Raw genomic sequence first — 17,497 nt, 5'->3', positions numbered from 1 at the left:
GATAGTTCAGTAAAATCCCATAAACCATACTGTAGTGGAGCTTTTTAAACTCATATTTTAAAACCATCTTACAAAGATTTAACCTAAGGGAACATATTAGGGCCTGAGAGCCTACCCAAGAAAGTTCGGGGCCATGGGGCCTACCTAAGAACATATCTTAGGGTCGCAGGGCCTACCCGAGAATGATTTCAGGGCCGTAGAGCCTACCTAAGAGTCACATTTGTCCATAAACAATTTCCATCTTGATCAGAGTTGTACTTTACAAATCTGTATCTCCAAGATACAATTTATACCGTGATACAAATCCATAAGCTATCACCATTAAGTCGGTGCATCCATAAAATAGTAATCATAAATTTCAGTGTACCTCATGTTAAAACAAAAAAACAATTTATTAAAATATAAGGAACATACTAGAGAAATCCCAATATTTATCAGAGGTATTTTGTAGTCATCAGTATGGATAACAGAAAACTTATGCAATTTGATCATATTCCAAGAACGAGGTTCTATTGTAGAGGATCGATTACTAATCGATCTAAACAGACATTTAAAGTTAATACTTTAGAATCCCACTATGTTTTCATGTGCATCCAGAATAACCGGAGTGAATTAAGTCGAAAAAAAAGAAACGAATATTCAGGGCAATTACCATCCATGACAATTGATCGGATTATCGAACCATTTGAGCTGAACAACTCTTAGAACTGATGACTGACGATTGGTCAATTCATTGTCCTTCTTGATATTCACTCTATAATACCAACAATTCTTGTCCATAAATCATCTTCAGAATCATCGCTAAATATACCTTAAAGAATCGAACAAGCATCATTATAATCTTTCTTTTCTTTCCACATTCCAACAATATCAAGAATTGATGACGTATTTGATTCTTAGTTCATAACCATAGATATCGTACATCATACAAGTTTATTGTATTTCCAGACTCATCCAATTACTTACTAAATTCTCCGGCATTAAGGTTCCTTGGTTCATTTAGAAATTAATGTTATACCGGTTACTTCAGAGGTTTCCAGAGTAATTCATACACTTCTGAGTTTCGGATACATGTTGTACTTCCGTTAAGTTTACTTTGGTCATATACTAAAATCATTTTAGTATTCGTGATTGATTTATCTCATGAATATCAGCTTCTTAATATCGAATGCGCTCTAGCGTTGAGCTGAGCTGAGTACTCCCATAATTATCATCAATCCAAACTTGAGGAAACGAATTAGCATTCAAGTAGTAACTACGCCATTCAAGTACTAATATAGCACTAACATTGTTTGACTGACATAAGTTGCGTTTCATAATTTTAAAGAGCAGTACAACATCCATGTTTATTTGAATTTCTTAATTAATTCAAGACATTTATTTAGTCTAGGCCATAAGGGTATTTTGGTTTTTTTGCCCAACATTTTTCTATTCATTTCAGAGCTTGAAGATATCCATTCAATCATGGGCTTGATGATATTCTTGATTCATTTCCATTTCATGGGTATTTTGATCATTTTATAGATCTAGGGTATTTCAATCATTTCCTTCCGTCCGGTCTTATTATTTAATTCAAACTTATCATTTTCTCTAGTCATTCCAAACAATTCTGACAAAAGAGCACAATCTATAAGATTTTCTTCATGTACTTACTCAACTCGTAGATTTCCAGGTTAAATGCCTTCTCAGATGTTACAAACGAATTATCAGTAATTTTCCATACAAAAATAGGATCCCAATAATTAAATCAGTAATTTATCAATTAAGAACAAATTCTTAGGTTACTCTCTAATTCAGAGTCAACTCGGACTATTTTTACCTCTCAAGGGCTTTTTCATAATTTTGTAACCAGATAATTTTGGTGTTAACTCTTAACGAAAATAACTATAATTTAGAGATCCTCTGTTTAATTGCTTTCCCGAACATTCTCTGGTCTTGAAATGATTCCTTAACATACTTCTAATATCTTGCATAAACCCTCTTTGGGGTTAAAGGCCAGTTATCTAAATTTTCCATGCAAAACTAGCATTTTTTATGCACAACTGTAGTTTTATCAGATCAATATGTCTATTTAGAGTTATTAATCAATTTCCAGCGTCAATTCTTGTTTTTTTACAACATAAGGGTATTTTCGTAATTTATCACTTAAACCGTATTCATTTCGAATCCATCCATAATCAAACAGGCATGAAAGACCAATCATATATATCACTTGAAGAACCAATAATATTTAATTACGAACATCATGGACTAAATTGATCTTATTTAAACCATTATGCCATAATCATAATAATACGAAAGCCAAAAGATAAGGTTAAGTTTTTACCAAACTTGGATGACTAAACTAGTAATTTCTTCATTCTCATTTTATCATAATTTCCCTCACTTGATATACCCATTTTTTTTATTAATTTGCTACTGAAGAAATCTCCTCTATGGTCCTAACGAAGATGAAAGAGATTGCCGAGGCTTATCTTGGGTCAACCATTAAAAACGTTGTCGTTACTGTTCTGACTTACTTCAATGAGTCCCACCATCAAGCTACAAAAGATGATGGTGTCGTTGATGGCCTCAATGTCATGCGTATAATCAACGAGCCAACTGCTGTAGCCATTGCCTACGGACTGTATAACATTGAACTTCCAATTACTTTGTGTATTGACTCTCATGGTCCCCGAACCATTCCCATGATATGCATTCCTCAATGATATTATGTCATGGAATCTGGTATATAGTCTTGCTATCATCATCGCCAACTCATTTTCTTTTTTCCTTGAATTTGTAAAGAATACTACCTTGAGATTGCCTGGTAACTTGTTGGCAAGGGCCTCAGTGAAATCAACGAAGCAATGGTTGAGGTAGGGAATAGTGGAGTATTGCAAGCGTTTGGTCTGATTGACGATTACTTCTACTATGTCAGGGTGACAATGGCCGTAACACACAGTAGCAATCCCTCCAAATGTGTCTAGGTATCTTCGCCCCTTGTCATCGAACAAATACTGCATCCTCCCATCTACTATGTTCAGTGGTTTGTTGTACAAGGTGAACATGGCGGGGCTACTAGGATCCTTAAAGTTCAGTAATTGTTGCAGGATTTTTTTTTTCAATGGAAAAGAGCTATGCAAGAGCATTAACCCGATGAAGTTGTTGCTTATGAAGCTGTTGTACAAGCTGAAATTTTGAGTGGTGAGGGTAACGATAAGGTTTCAGATTAAATGCTTTTGGATTTCAATCCATTTTTCCTTGGCCTAGAAACCTTTGGTGGAGCCATGATTGTGTTGATTCCAAGAATACCACAAATCTAGAAATCTAAATAAAATAATAATATTAAAAAATAATAAAATTCCCATATCACTCAATAATTTGTCCATATTCTACCTAATTCATCATCCTCAATTTGTTTAATAATATAATGTTATGATAAAATAATTATTTGCTAACCAACTTCATATCACTTCACTTATTTAAATTGAAAGAAATCTAACCCCATATTGGGGTGTGACAATTTCATTTTGTATAATTTATGGTAAATTTTCAAAGTTGACCGACATAATTTGTTTTGTGCAGAATCTGCTACTCCGTTTTTCTGACCTTTCCTCGGTTAAAAATTCATATCTTTTAGTATATACCATGAAATCAGTTTCTGTTTGCTCTAAATAAAACTAGACTGGTATGATAATCAAACGGTTTAAAATCATCATTTAATCATTTTTTTAGAATTTATGACAATTTTCTAAACTTACTATCCATAACATAAATTCTAAACATATTTAACCAATTTGAATTTTTCAACTTGTTCACTAATTCTATTAATTCACAAAATGCACATATATACATACATCACAACTCAAATAACATTTTAGGAGTCACTTCTTACCATAGTAACTCCGTACTGGCTCATCGCAAGCCAATGTTTGTTCGATAACATAAGTACAATTTAAATTTTCACTCATCCCGTGTCCTTAGCTCACAATCTTCCTTGGAATTTTCCATTTCACCCTTAAGCTTCTCCTTAGCTTTAATAATATTTGATCTTGATTTTAACCACTCAATCTCTAAATGAACATCATTACCAAATACACACAAATTCAAACCAAATGTTAGAATCTTACTGAAATAAATTCCTAACAAATTTCTCAAGGCTTATTCAATGCAATTTCCATGTCATAACATAAATGTTGACCTTAACATTTCCAATTGACCATTCAAATTCCATTTAATCCATATTCATACATGAAACTTATTAATCACCAAATATTTTAACACTTACTAATCCTTTTTAATTTTGGCACCAACTTTTACAACGTATATAAAATGGTCCTTTACCATTTTTCCACTCAAAGTTTCAGTACCGAAATTCCAGCATTGAAATAATTATCACCCAAGTACATATACAAAGGTATAATTACAAATAAGCACTCCAAACTATTTGAATATTTCGTTTAAAACACCAAACTTTCCAAACTTCCAAAATTGATCTAATTTCACATTTTAACACTCATTTCAATTTCCAAATAAAAATTTCCAGCATAGTACATCAACTATTATGCAATTACACAATCATTCACAACTTTTCCAAAATTACCAAATTGGTCCCCCCATCTTTTCAAAAATTATAGAATGGTCCACAATTTTTTTAAAATCTTGTAGAACACTTCCTACATCATTTCCAACCCTTTCATAATTTTTTTTCAAAATTTTCCTCATCCTTTAAGACCAAGGCCGAATTTTAAAGAATAATTTCTAGGAAGATTTAACATGTTTTAACCACAAATCAAGCTTGAAAATGAATCTACAACCTCAAAAACATCAAGATTCATCATCAATTTCATGAACCCTATTATAAACATAAACCCTTAGATTTGGGATCTTTGAAATCTAGTAATATTCGCAAGCAATATTGGTACCAAATGATAGCGTTTTTCACGTAAAACAATTTTCTATTGTACGGCATAACCCGAAATCCAAAGAAAATTGCTCAAAAATTGAAAACAAAATGTTTTCTTACCTTTGGGAGAAGCTCACGTCCATGCTGCTTAAATGAAGAAATATCGTTGATATTCTTCATCTTTCTTTATCATATAATGAATTAAAAATTCATTAAATGCTAAATTACTAATTTACCCTAAAAATTAAAATATCTTTACTACTTTACCCTTGATGAAATTGATATTTACATTAATACCAAGCCAAATAAACCTTATCATCTTCCAAAGTCAAAGATGAACAAAATATTTTCTCACTTTACCGTTTTGCCCTTGCAATTTCCAAAAATTACAATCCAATCACTTTAATCCAAAGTCCAAAATTAACATGGAATTAAATTCTCAAATCAAATGCTCCATATTATTTTCTATCATTTTAAAATGTGGAAATAATATTTTTAAGCCTAATTTATTATTCTTCAACTTTTTTCTCGAAATTTCTATTCGATTCGATTTACCAATTTTCCCTCAACTTCATTGATTTATAACTTTTAATACAAAATATATATTAAAATTTTGATTCCCATATAACGTTATTCTTGAGATAATTTATTTATTTAAGGGGCCAATTGTAACTTTCTAAAATTACCATTTTGGTCCCTAAACATTTCAAAAGTTTATACTTTGGTCCTTGAACTTTTCTAAAGTTTATACTTTGGTCATTTAACTTTAAAATTTTTTATTTTGGTCCCTAACCAAATCCATTTCTGAAATAAAATTCTTTTTAGAAAAATTACCATTTATGTCCATAAACTTTTCCCAATTTTCTACTTTGGTTATCAAACTTTTAAAATTTACATTTTGGTCACTAACTAAAATTTTGGGATATTACAGTGGCAACATGTTCTACCTTCCTCTTCTTTGTAATGATGTCTTTAAGAAACTTGGCATATGAAGGCATTTGCTCGAAGGCTTTGAGTAAGGGCACATTGATATACAACTGGTCCAGAACATCAATAAATTTCTTGAACTGTATGTCATCATTATATTTCTTTAATCGTTGAGGGAACAGTGGTGGAGGTCTCACATTATCTGCTATGGTGCTGAGGAATCTCTGGCCTTGGCCACAAATTTCTCATTATCTGGATGATGTTTTTCTGAGCCTTCATCCTTTTCCTTCTGTTTGGGTGATTCATCCTGTTTCTTATTTTCAGCTTGATCCTCTAGTTGTGTTCTTCCATGGTGAGAATTGTTTAGTTGTTCTCCCCTAAACTTGTCATTTTGGTTAACCTGTGTTCCACTCCTTAGTGTAAGCACACTGCATTGCTCCTTTCTATGATGCTTAGTGATTTCAATATCACTAGGGAGATTTCCTTGCGGACGAGAATGTAATGTCGTAAAAATTTGGCCCACTTGATTCTCCAATGCTCTTAGAGATGAACTATGGCTTTGCAAAAGTGTATATTGGCTTTATAACAAATTTCCTTGATTTTTTATTAATGTAGAATGCTCATGCATCAAGGTCTTTATTGAATCAATGAAATCTTTTGTCGAGGCCATAAATTCCTGCGATGACAACTCCAAGGAGTTAGTATTGGAATTATTATTAGAGGAATAAGCTATACCTTTAGTGTTTTGCCAGGGCGGCTGATGATGTTGATTTTGAAAATGTTGATGGTCAGAGATACTTAGATATGGCCTATTGTAACTTGCTGCTTGATTGTTATTGTTCCTTTGATTACTCCATGAAAATTTGAATGTTTTCTCCAACCAGGATTGTACGTGTTTGAATAGGGGTTATTATTGTTTCGGATGTAATAGCCCACAAAATTGGTGGACTCATGGTTTTCCAGACATTCACTCTCATGATGGTTGTCGTGACAAATTATACATGCGTTATTGGCGGCCTTGACTTCTCTTACCTCATTAGGACGTTGTAAATTTTTCAACATATTAGCTATGGCAGAAAGTTGAGCAGCTACCAAATCCTTACCCTCTAATTCATATGCTCCAGATATTTTTCTGTCGGTTCCCAATCTTGTATTTGGGAATTGATAGTCATTATTTGCTATCATGTCGAGGATATCAAAGGCTTCCTCAGGTGATTTGTCAAGTAAGGTTCCATTTACTGAGGCATCTAACATCATTCGAGTTGGTGCATTAACTCCGTTGTAAAACATTACTACTTGAGTCCAGACATGAAATCCATGGTTGACACATTTGTGAAGTAGGCTTTTATACCTATCCCAACATTCGTACATTGATTCATCGTCTCCTTGGAAAAAGCTTGCAATATCATTGCGAAGTTGTGTATTCATATTGGGAGGATTGTATCGTAGTAGGAAACTCTTGCATAAATCTTCCCATGATTCCATTGAGCCTGAAGGAACTCCACTTAGCCAAGATCTCGCTCCATAGCGTAGGGAATAAGGGAAAAGTTTTCGTTTAAGCACATTTTCATGCACTCCTTATTGTCGGAATGAATCGCATACTTCAAGGAAAGAACAAATATGTTGTCTAGCATCCTCATTAGGTGAACCACCAACTTGGTCGATGGAATTTAGCATATTAAACATCACCGGTTTAAGTTCAAAATGGGTTGCTTGTATTTCAGGAGCCACGATGCCTGGATTGAGGTCATCAAGAGTTGGATTCAAATTATCTCGTATTGCTCATGGTCTTTCAACTTGAAGATTAATTGCTATATCGGGATCTTCATGATCTCCCATGTTGTTGCCTTGTAATTGTAGTTGGTTTAGATATTCTCTGGTTCGTTGGTCACGTCGCCACTACCTGAACGATTGTTCAATTTTCGGGTCGAATGGTTCCAATGGTTTACCAGTAGATCTCAGGGTCATTCAATAATAAAAACCTATAAAAGAGAATAATAAAATACGTTAGACTAAGTAGATATAAGGTGACAAGAAAAGCTTGTTATAGCAAAAAATAAAATTTGCGTCAGTTGCCAATCCTCGACAACGGCGCCTAAAACTTAATCGCTTGTAAATGTATATGCTGAGGCAAGCAATTATGTGCAAGTATACACAATCGAATCAAGTAATATAGGGTAAGTAAGTTATTGTTTCCTCAGGGACTGGTCGAATGTTTTTAAGCTTCACCACAACCAGAACTAGTTGTCACAAGCTAATTCCTACTATCTTGTCAAACTAGAAAACTATTATTAATAAAACAAGAAAATGCTATAAAGTATGATTGCAGAAAAAATTTGGTCGAGACAAAATAATTATGCAGACTATTGAAATAAAATAAAACAAAGACAAACGTTTATTCAAATATACTTCAAACAACCTTGCATATTCAGACTTATCACAGAGCACTTATGTTAATCTTTTGTATTGACAAACAATTATTCTAAGTTTAGAATGAATTATTATAACATGCTTAAGATGCCCGACAGGATTGCTAAGTATTATTAGACGGTTGCTATGACAATACTACTCAGTGTTAACTACAACCCTTGGTTTGTCAAACTATTGTTGTAGCAATACCTCTCAGTATAAACTATAGTCGTTGTCTATCATACTCTAGTGTCTATCCCTTTTAGTCGAATGAAACCCGCTCTTTATCTCTAAGATAGACAAGTTACAACATCACTATCCCGGATCTATTACTTTGCTCACTTAGATATATTTTAATTCTTTCAAATCTAAGAATCACTATCTAGACAAAAGGTTATCTCTCGATGCTCTTACATTGCCAAGACATGTTTTACTGAGACCCCAGGCAATCTCTCGAAGCTCTTATAGTGTCAAGGTAAAATATTCAGACAATGAACAAAACAATCATGAGCAAAATCATAATTCATCATTCATAAAGCAAAAAATAATTGTCTAGGCTAAACAAAGATTAACACCAAGTAAGACAGTCATGGTGCTATAAAAAAGTCATCCAAGTATCATCGTTTAATACAACCCCAAATACGTAAGAAGTTAAGAACAAAGGAAGAATGACTCCCAAAATTGGGGACTCTATCATGACAATTCTGATCAGCACCGTGCCTGCCCTGGTGATCAGCCTCTCTAGAGACCTGATCACCGCTCTGCTATAGTCTGGCTATGGAGGACACCAAGGAAGGTCGGTTGGTAAACGATGGGAAAGCACTGCAGTTGCTCGCTCACATTTTTGGTAAAGCTCTAACTTTCTTGCCTCCTTTTGGTGGTTACAACTAGATATTTATAGAGGGGAATCTCCTAGGGTTTCACATGAGTGGAGATTCCTTAAATACATGTTATTGTCTTATCCAGACTAAAAAGGAAAGGCGGTTGGTAAAATTTTGAGGGCTTGCTTGCACGTGAAGGAAGTTGTACAACTGGCATGTCACATAGGCGATTTCTTCATATCCGATTCAGACTTTCCAGATAAACCTTGCCTTGGCAAGATAAATATGCTGCTCATGTTCTTTAACTTCTTTATTCCATTGGCCCTTACGTTGTCACGACTGAAATGTTCTTCCTCCGTAAATTTCATGCACATACATAATCCACACAAACCCTTTCTCCTCAGCAACATCAGCTAAACCAAATAAATCTTGTCGAAGCAAAATTTATCCACCACAAGAAAATGTAACCTAAATGCAACAAAAATGATGGGCATACTTTGTTTAGATGAGCAATAACTTAAGTGAAAAGACTAGAAATTGAGTCTTTTTACGGAGTTATCAGTTATCATCTCCTCAGGGATTGGTCGATTCTTTTTAAGTTTCACCACAACCAGAACTACTTGTCACAAACTAATTCTTGAAGTCTTGTAAAACTAGAAAAATGTCAGAAATAAAATAAAGCAAGAAAATATTATAAAGTGTGGTTGTAGAAAAGTTTAGTCGAGGCAAAAATAAATATGCAAAACTATAAAATTAAAATAAACAGGCAAAGACAAGCATTGATTTAAATATATTCAAAACAACCTCACATATTCAGACTTTTCACATAGCACTCATGTTAATCTTTTGTTATGACAAGCAATACTTCTAAGTCTAGAATGAATTGTTATGATATGCTTAAGCTTCCCGACAGGATTACTGAGTATTCTTAGATGGTTGTTATGGTAATACTACTCAGTGTTAACTACAACCCTTGGTTTGTCAGACTGTTGTTGTAGCAATACCTCTCAGCGTGAACTATAATCGTTGTCTATCCTACTCTAGCGTCTATCCCTTTTAGTTTATTAAAACCCTCTCCTTATCTATAAGGTAGACAAAGTTAGAACATCACCATCCCAGATCCATTCCATTGTTCACGTAAATCTATCTTAATTCTCTCAAATCTAAGAATCAATATCTAGACAAACGACAATCTCTTGAAGCTCTCACATTGTCAAAACGTGTTTCACCTAGACCCCAGGCAATCTCTCGAAGCTTTTACAGTGTCAAGGCAAAATATTTAAACAATGAACAAAACAAACATGAATAGAATCATAATTCATCATTCATAAAACATAAAATAATTGTTTCGGCAAAACAAACATTAACACCAAGTAAAGCAGTTCATGGTGTTGTCAAAAACTCAACGAAAGTATCATCGTTTAATTACAAACCCAAGAAAAGTAAAGAAATTAAGAACAAAGGAAGAACGAATCCCAAAATCGGAGGCTTAGTCGTGATATCTCTGATCAACACCGCGCCTGCCCTGGCGGCCAGCCTCTCTCGAGGCCTGACTACCGCTCTGCTATAGCCTAGCTATGGAGGACACCAAGGACAATCGGTTGGAAAACGGTGGGGAAACACTGTAGTTGCTCACTCATGCTTCAGTTAAAGCTCTTCTTACTTCCTTGCCTCTTTTTTTTGCAGTTGTGGCTGGGGATTTATAGAGGGAAATCTCCTAGGGTTTTGTGCAAGTGAAGATTCCCATAATACCCTTTATTTTCTTGTCCAGGCTAAAAAATGAAAGGTGGCCGGTTGTTGTCAGAATCTTGAGGGCTTGCTTGCACGTGAGGGTAGTCATACAACTTGCATGTGATATAGGCAATTCGTCATATCCACTTTAGACTTGCTAGATAAACCTTTCCTTGGAGAGATAAATCTACTCCTCACTGTGTTTATCTTCTCTATTCCATTGGCCCTTGCGAAATACTTTGTCGCAACTGAAATGTTCTTCCTTAGTTAATTTCCTGCACATACATAATCCACACAAGCCCTTTCTCCTCGGCATCATCAGTCAACCCAAATAAATTTTTGCCATAGCAAAAATCATCCACCACATGCAATTATAATCTAAATGCAACTAAATGCAACTAATATGATTTTTAAACTTTGTTTAGACGAGCAATAACTTAAGTAAAAAGACCAGAAATAAAGTCTTTTTATGGAGTTATCAAAATATCAAAAGGATACTTTAATAAAATATATATTCAAGTAATCTTATATTCCTCCAACCAAACAAGGTAATACATCATTCCCATAGTAATGTTACATTCCAATAATGTTATTCCCAACGGTAATTTTACATTTTGTGACCAAACACCCTCTAAACGTATTAATATTCGATGACAACTCTCTAATGTTGAACAAAAATTAAGTTGAAGTAGAGGTGTAAATGAATTGAGTTTGTTATTTTTTTATTTGTTTATTTTTTAAAGGGTGGGTGTTCATATTCGAGTTGTGTTTTTAAATTTTTAATATCGTGTTTGTGTTCGTTTAGTTATTTTTTAAAGTGTTCATAAAAATTCATTTAACTTTCACGAATATGTTTGTTTAAGTTTGTGAACATGTTTGTTTAAGTTTGTGAACATGTTTGTTTAACGTTTGCGAACTATTCATTTAACATTCGTTAATTCTTTAGCACTCGACAACTCAACCAACACTCTCTTTTTACCTTTTCATTTGCGAGCCAAAAAAATAGTGGAATTGCACCGCTAGTTCTTAAGTTTCTTAAGATTCATAGTTTGAACTCTAAAAACCATCTTATGTTCAATTTAATTAATATCTTCATCAATATTTAAAATGTAAAAAATAAAAGAGAAAGAAGAGTCGAATAAATGAGCTTATAAATGAATTGATAAATGAGTTTGGTCATGAATATAAACAAACCAAACACACTTCTATTCGTGTTCGTTTGTTTATTAATAAACATAAAAAATTTATTCATACTCGTTTGTTTAACTTAATAAACAAACATAAATAAGCATTATAAGAACAACTACAAATCATTCATTGAACACTCTGTTCATTTATACCCCTAAGTAGAAGTTTCTATAATCCATCTTTAAAATGAAAACAACAAGAGGGGTTTAATTAATTAATTAATATATGTATATGGATGGATGAAATCATGTTACACAATGCAAAACTCTTGTAGTTTTACATAGATTTATGATTGTTGAATGAGTAAAAACATATGGATGAGATTAAAAGTAAGAGATGTGAAGATATTTACTGAAAATAAAAAACTGTAACCCCCCAGACCAATGCGGGTAACCCGATCCGATCCGGGGTGTCACATTTGGGCCACCGGAGCGACCCACTGTAAAAATAGCGGAAAATTTAAAACTTTTTATCAGAACATGTAAACTTATAAAATCATTTGTCGTTATTTAAAAATAAAATAGATTTTCAGACTCGTATATAAATCAAAATACAATTACATGCCCCCTAATCACATGTACCATACTCTGCAACAACGCCGAAAGAACTCCCTTACTGAAGTCGATAGATGCACTGGTATAATTCTTTTAACCTGAAAAGGTGAGTAATAGAGTGAGCTTCGAAAAGCTCAGTAATACAGAACTACCAGATGATGCTGAAAAACGTGCAGATACAGATAAACATATTTTCCTTATTGGTTCAGATATTTACAGATTTTTATACTGAGCAGGGATCCTACTGATATTTCAGGTGCTAACGGACAATGAGCTTTCAGTTCAGATAAATAATTTTGGATGACTGAGTTCAGGAGATCAGAATAGGTTATCTAGTGTGTTCCCAAAAACCATGTAACTTTTCAGATCTTTTTTAAAACATATATATATATACCCCCATCCGTCACGAACAAAATGTGTAGGTTCCCCAGAACCATACAACCCCGTCACGAACAGTAAGGCCCTGAGCACAAAGCCGAGGAGCCTGCAAGTAAGGCCCTGAGCACAAAACCGAGGAGCCTCCAAGTAATCTTCCTCCAACAATACCCCCCAATAAAACATGTTCCGTACGTAAACGGATATATCAAAAATCAAAACATAATTTAAGTCAAGTATTATATCAGAATCCAGGTCATGTATCAGATCAGAATCCATGTCAATATCAGATCAGAATCCAGGTCAGGTATCATAACAGAATTCAAATTTGAAATCAGATAAAAACATTCATGTAATTAGGGAACACACTAGAGTTTACAGGTATTATTTAGAGGTACTGTATCAGGCAGAGAAACACAGTTCATCAGTATGTCGATAGAATGTTGGAATTTAGAATCACTATTGGAAGAGTTCAATAACTGACAGAATCATCAGTTATTCATAATGTGAATTATCAGGATATTATCTTATTCGGACAGTTTTTAGAAGTTGTACGTAATCAGAAGGGTATTCAGAATCCTTTACATCCATGTCAATTGATCGGATAATCGAACAACTTGATAACGAAGATTCAGAACCTTAACAATTTATATCCACTGGTCAATTCATTTCCCTTCTAGGGTATTTACTTTTTAGTACCACAAATTCTTGTTCATAGATCACCTTTAGAATCATCGCTGAATAGATCTTCCAATGATCTTTATTTCATTTCCAAGCTTCCACGATATCATGAAATACTGACGTGCTTGATTTGTAGTTCATGTTCCATAAGGACAGTACATCTTATAAACTCATCAGAATTTCCAGACTTATCCAATTCACTTACTTAATCCTCGATCATTGAGGTTACTTAGCTTATTTAGCAGTCAAATCCATTCCAGTTACTTCGGGGTTTTTCAGAGTAATTTAGACGTTACTGAATTTTAGATACATGTTGTACTTCTATTCCATTCGATTCGGTCTTCATGGTTGATTTGACTAACAAACGTCCAATTCCTAGTACTGAATGCGATCTAGAGTTGAGTTGAGTTGAATACTTCCAAAATTATCATCGAGCCAAACTTAAGAAGACGAACACACATTCCAGTAATATCTATGCCATTCAGGTATTTACATAGATTTAATTGACATAGATTTAGGGTTGATATACTCACTTAAATTGTTTTCCATTACTTTTAAAGGTATGCTAATACCTATGTTTATTTGGATTCCATAATTAATCCAAGGCATTTACTTGGTATAGGTCATCAGGGTATTTTGGTAATTTTGGTGTTCAGTTTTATTCCATTCATTTCAGAGATCGAGGATATCCAATCATTCCTGAGCTTGGTGATATTCTTGGGTCATTTCCATTACTGGGGTATTTTGGTCATTTTACAGATCTACTGTATTTCAATCTTTTCCTGCCATCCGATCTTATTATTTAATTCAATATTATCATTTACTTCAGTCCTTTCGAACAATTCTAACAGCAGAATACCCCCGATAAATTACTCTTCAAGTATTTACTCATTATTCGAATATTTTCGGGTCAAGTGTCTTCTCAGATTTTACAAACGGAATATCATAAATTTTTCTGTACAAAGACAGGATCTTAACAATTAAATTCGTACTTAATCGAGTTAAGTACAAATCCTCAAAGTACTTTCTCATTCAGGGTCAATTCAGACTATTTTATCTCTCAAGGGCATTTTCGTAATTTCTTAACCAGATAATTTCGATATTAGCTCTTAACGAAAATAATATAATATAGAGATCCTATGATTAATTGCTTCCTCGAACATTCTTTGATCTTGAAATGATTCCTTAAAAGACTTCTAGTATATAGCATAAACCTTCTTGGGGTTAAAAACCGGTTATCCATAATTTCCAAGTAAAACTAACATTTCTTATGTACATCAACAATTTTAGTAGATCAATAATTCTTTTCAGATTTATTAATCCACTTCCAGAGACAATTCTTGTCATTTTCCACCATAAGGGTAATTTCGTAATTTTACCTAATCGAAATATTCTCATAATTTATCATCTAAGTACCTTTAATGAGATAAATTATAATCTACAATCCATGGTTGATTCTTTTATCACTTAATTTCAGAACTTGTAATTTAATTCCAACTGTCCTCCAATTTCTTATAATAGTCATCTGAGCCATATTCAATTATCTATTTTCTACCGTATTCGTATCTAGTGTAGATCTTCATTTATTACACATATAAGACCAAACATTTCCATTCATGTATTTACCAATACCAACATGTTCTATAAAGCATAAAGAGGTAGTAAAGTATTATCTCGATTTCCGTGCAATACTGATCGACCATAAAAATTCCATTCGAATGCCTTTGATCCTCAATTCAGCTTCCAATATTTCCTCAAATCCATATAAACAGAAATTATATCAGAAACGGAGCTTAATTACCATAAACGGATCGAATCGGGTGATAGATCAGTGAAAGACGGCTTACCGGGTTTGAATTTGGCAAAACGGACTTCGGATTCGGATTCAGGACGTCGAAAGCATAAAATATGACTTTTCAGAAATTTGGAATTTTTGGTCAAAATCAAAGTCAACTTGACCGGTAATTTTGAGGCCTTCGGGTTCGAATTTCGAAAAACGGACAGCGGAATCGGATTTGGAACGTCGAAAAATGTCAGGATAGGTATACTCGGTCGAAGTCAAAGGTCGTTTAATGCCCGGTCAAAGTTTTGGTCAACAGTGGTCAACGCAGGTCAACGGTCAACGGGTCCATGGGTCGGGTCAATCGGGTCGGGTCGGGTCAACGGGTCGGATCGGGTTGTGACCGGTCAAACCGGTCAACTATGCACCAAAACCGATTAAACCGTTCAATTTTTTTCTTCCCCACGCGCAATGGCGGCGCGTGGGGGCGCGTGAACAGTGCTAAAATCCCGGAAAAATTTCTAAAAATTATTTTGAGCGATTTCGAGATACTTACAAAGCTCGGTTCACAATTTTGAACGGCGGAGAGCTCGATTTCAACAAATCGAAAAATTTGACCGCTTCACCTCCTCACGCGCCGCCGTCGACGGAGACCAAGGATGACACCGGCGAACTCGGAACGATGCAACGAACACGATGGTGCGGGAGGTGTCGTAAACGGATGACCCGATCGTCGTGAATCGATGAAAAACCAACTAAAACCGAGTTATTACCGACGATACTTCCGACTGAAATTCACGACGAACGGCGATGATTCACGACGAAAGGTTTGAGAGGTTTTGTTCCTCGATTGACAACGAACACGATGGTGGTTTCGGCTCGTCGTTTGGAGGTTGGATGGCGAGTAGATCGGAGTTGAAATGAGGGTAGTTGGAGAAGGGAAAACTGGAAAATATGCATCTGCGCACGGGGAGAAGAGATTTATAATTCAACATATAAAAACAATGGGTAAACCAAGAGTTTAGCCACTGAACTTCCTGCACTTCATAAAACGGTCTGCCAACTTTGAAATCTTACAATTTAATCCCCGATTCCTTCCAAAAATACCAATTAAATTCACCACTTTATAATTTCTTAAATTTAACCCCTAAATTGGGGTGTTACAAAAACAAAGAGTCAATCTCAATCATATATTTTCACTCATCCAATGAATCATTGGCAATGATCCAAAATTTGTGTAAAAAAAAAGGAATCAAATCTGAGACATTTATTTTCACTCATCCAATTGTCTTAAATCTGTGTAAGTGAATCCTAACTTTTATATATATATATATATATATATGTATAAGCTTGAGCTCATTGGAATGTAATTAAATATTGTAAATAAATGTTTAATTTTATTTAGGGTAAATAAATTTAACAATCAACAAATTTCACAAAAAAACAATGATGTTCGACAATTTGTTACAAAGAAAATATAGAAGCTAAAAATATTGTTAAATCTTTTTCCAGTCCATGAAATTATCAACAGCTTTATCATGGTTTGCACCATTGACACCATTAACAAGAAAAAAAGCCATTTCTTCTCAATTCCTCTCCTCCATTGAAACCTTCCCAAATTTCCAAGTTCACGATCGGTAACTCTTTCTTTGCCACTATCATCATCTTGATTATTGTTATTATTACAACTGAAGCTTTGTTGAAACTCCCTTTTCATGAACTTTTCTTCGTCGATGTCGTCGACCGCCAGTAAATGTGGCGGAGGGAGCTCGTCATCACGCTCCCACTCTTCAATACACATACCCCATTCCATATAATCAACCCCCGCCATTGCCAAAGCTTCTATTGAAATTGACATGATATAAATGTTCAAGCATGCGTTGCTAAAACTGTTTAGATATTTGAAGTGGTCGGATTCCGATATTTTTACAATGACAAAAAATATCTGGTATTTATAGACAGTACGTCAATAAAATCAAGTTGACAGAGGGTATCACTCTCGTGATATATTGTACATTTTGACCAAAGTATTCCAAGTCGCTTTGCCTGCCGGACAATGCTGATCAAAGAGAATGAAGAAAGTCATGCATTGCAAATAGATTGCTGAAAAATGAACTGGTTGATTCTTCATCCCAAGTGTGAA

The 17,497-nt window shown here is 34.3% G+C and overlaps 1 protein-coding gene across 1 annotated transcript; it reads right to left on the bottom strand.

Annotated features, from left to right (window-relative positions):
* Positions 1-2,422: 2,422 nt before the first annotated feature.
* Positions 2,423-17,185, bottom strand: LOC120195607 (acetylornithine aminotransferase-like). The gene is made up of 2 exons (XM_039197578.1): positions 16,965-17,185; positions 2,423-3,171 (listed from the first exon to the last, which is right to left on the bottom strand). The coding sequence occupies exons 1-2, from the start codon at positions 17,183-17,185 to the stop codon at positions 2,481-2,483; spliced, it is 912 nt and encodes a 303-aa protein (XP_039053509.1). The 3' UTR covers positions 2,423-2,480.
* Between the last annotated feature and the right edge of the window lie 312 nt (positions 17,186-17,497).

This window comes from Hibiscus syriacus, unplaced genomic scaffold (genome assembly GCF_006381635.1).
Source record: "Hibiscus syriacus cultivar Baekdansim isolate YM2019G1 unplaced genomic scaffold, ASM638163v2 tig00117016_pilon, whole genome shotgun sequence".
In the NCBI taxonomy this organism is placed as follows: domain Eukaryota; kingdom Viridiplantae; phylum Streptophyta; class Magnoliopsida; order Malvales; family Malvaceae; genus Hibiscus; species Hibiscus syriacus.
The sequence above is the reverse complement of the archived record's forward strand: the minus strand, read 5'-3'. Positions and strand labels throughout refer to the sequence as shown.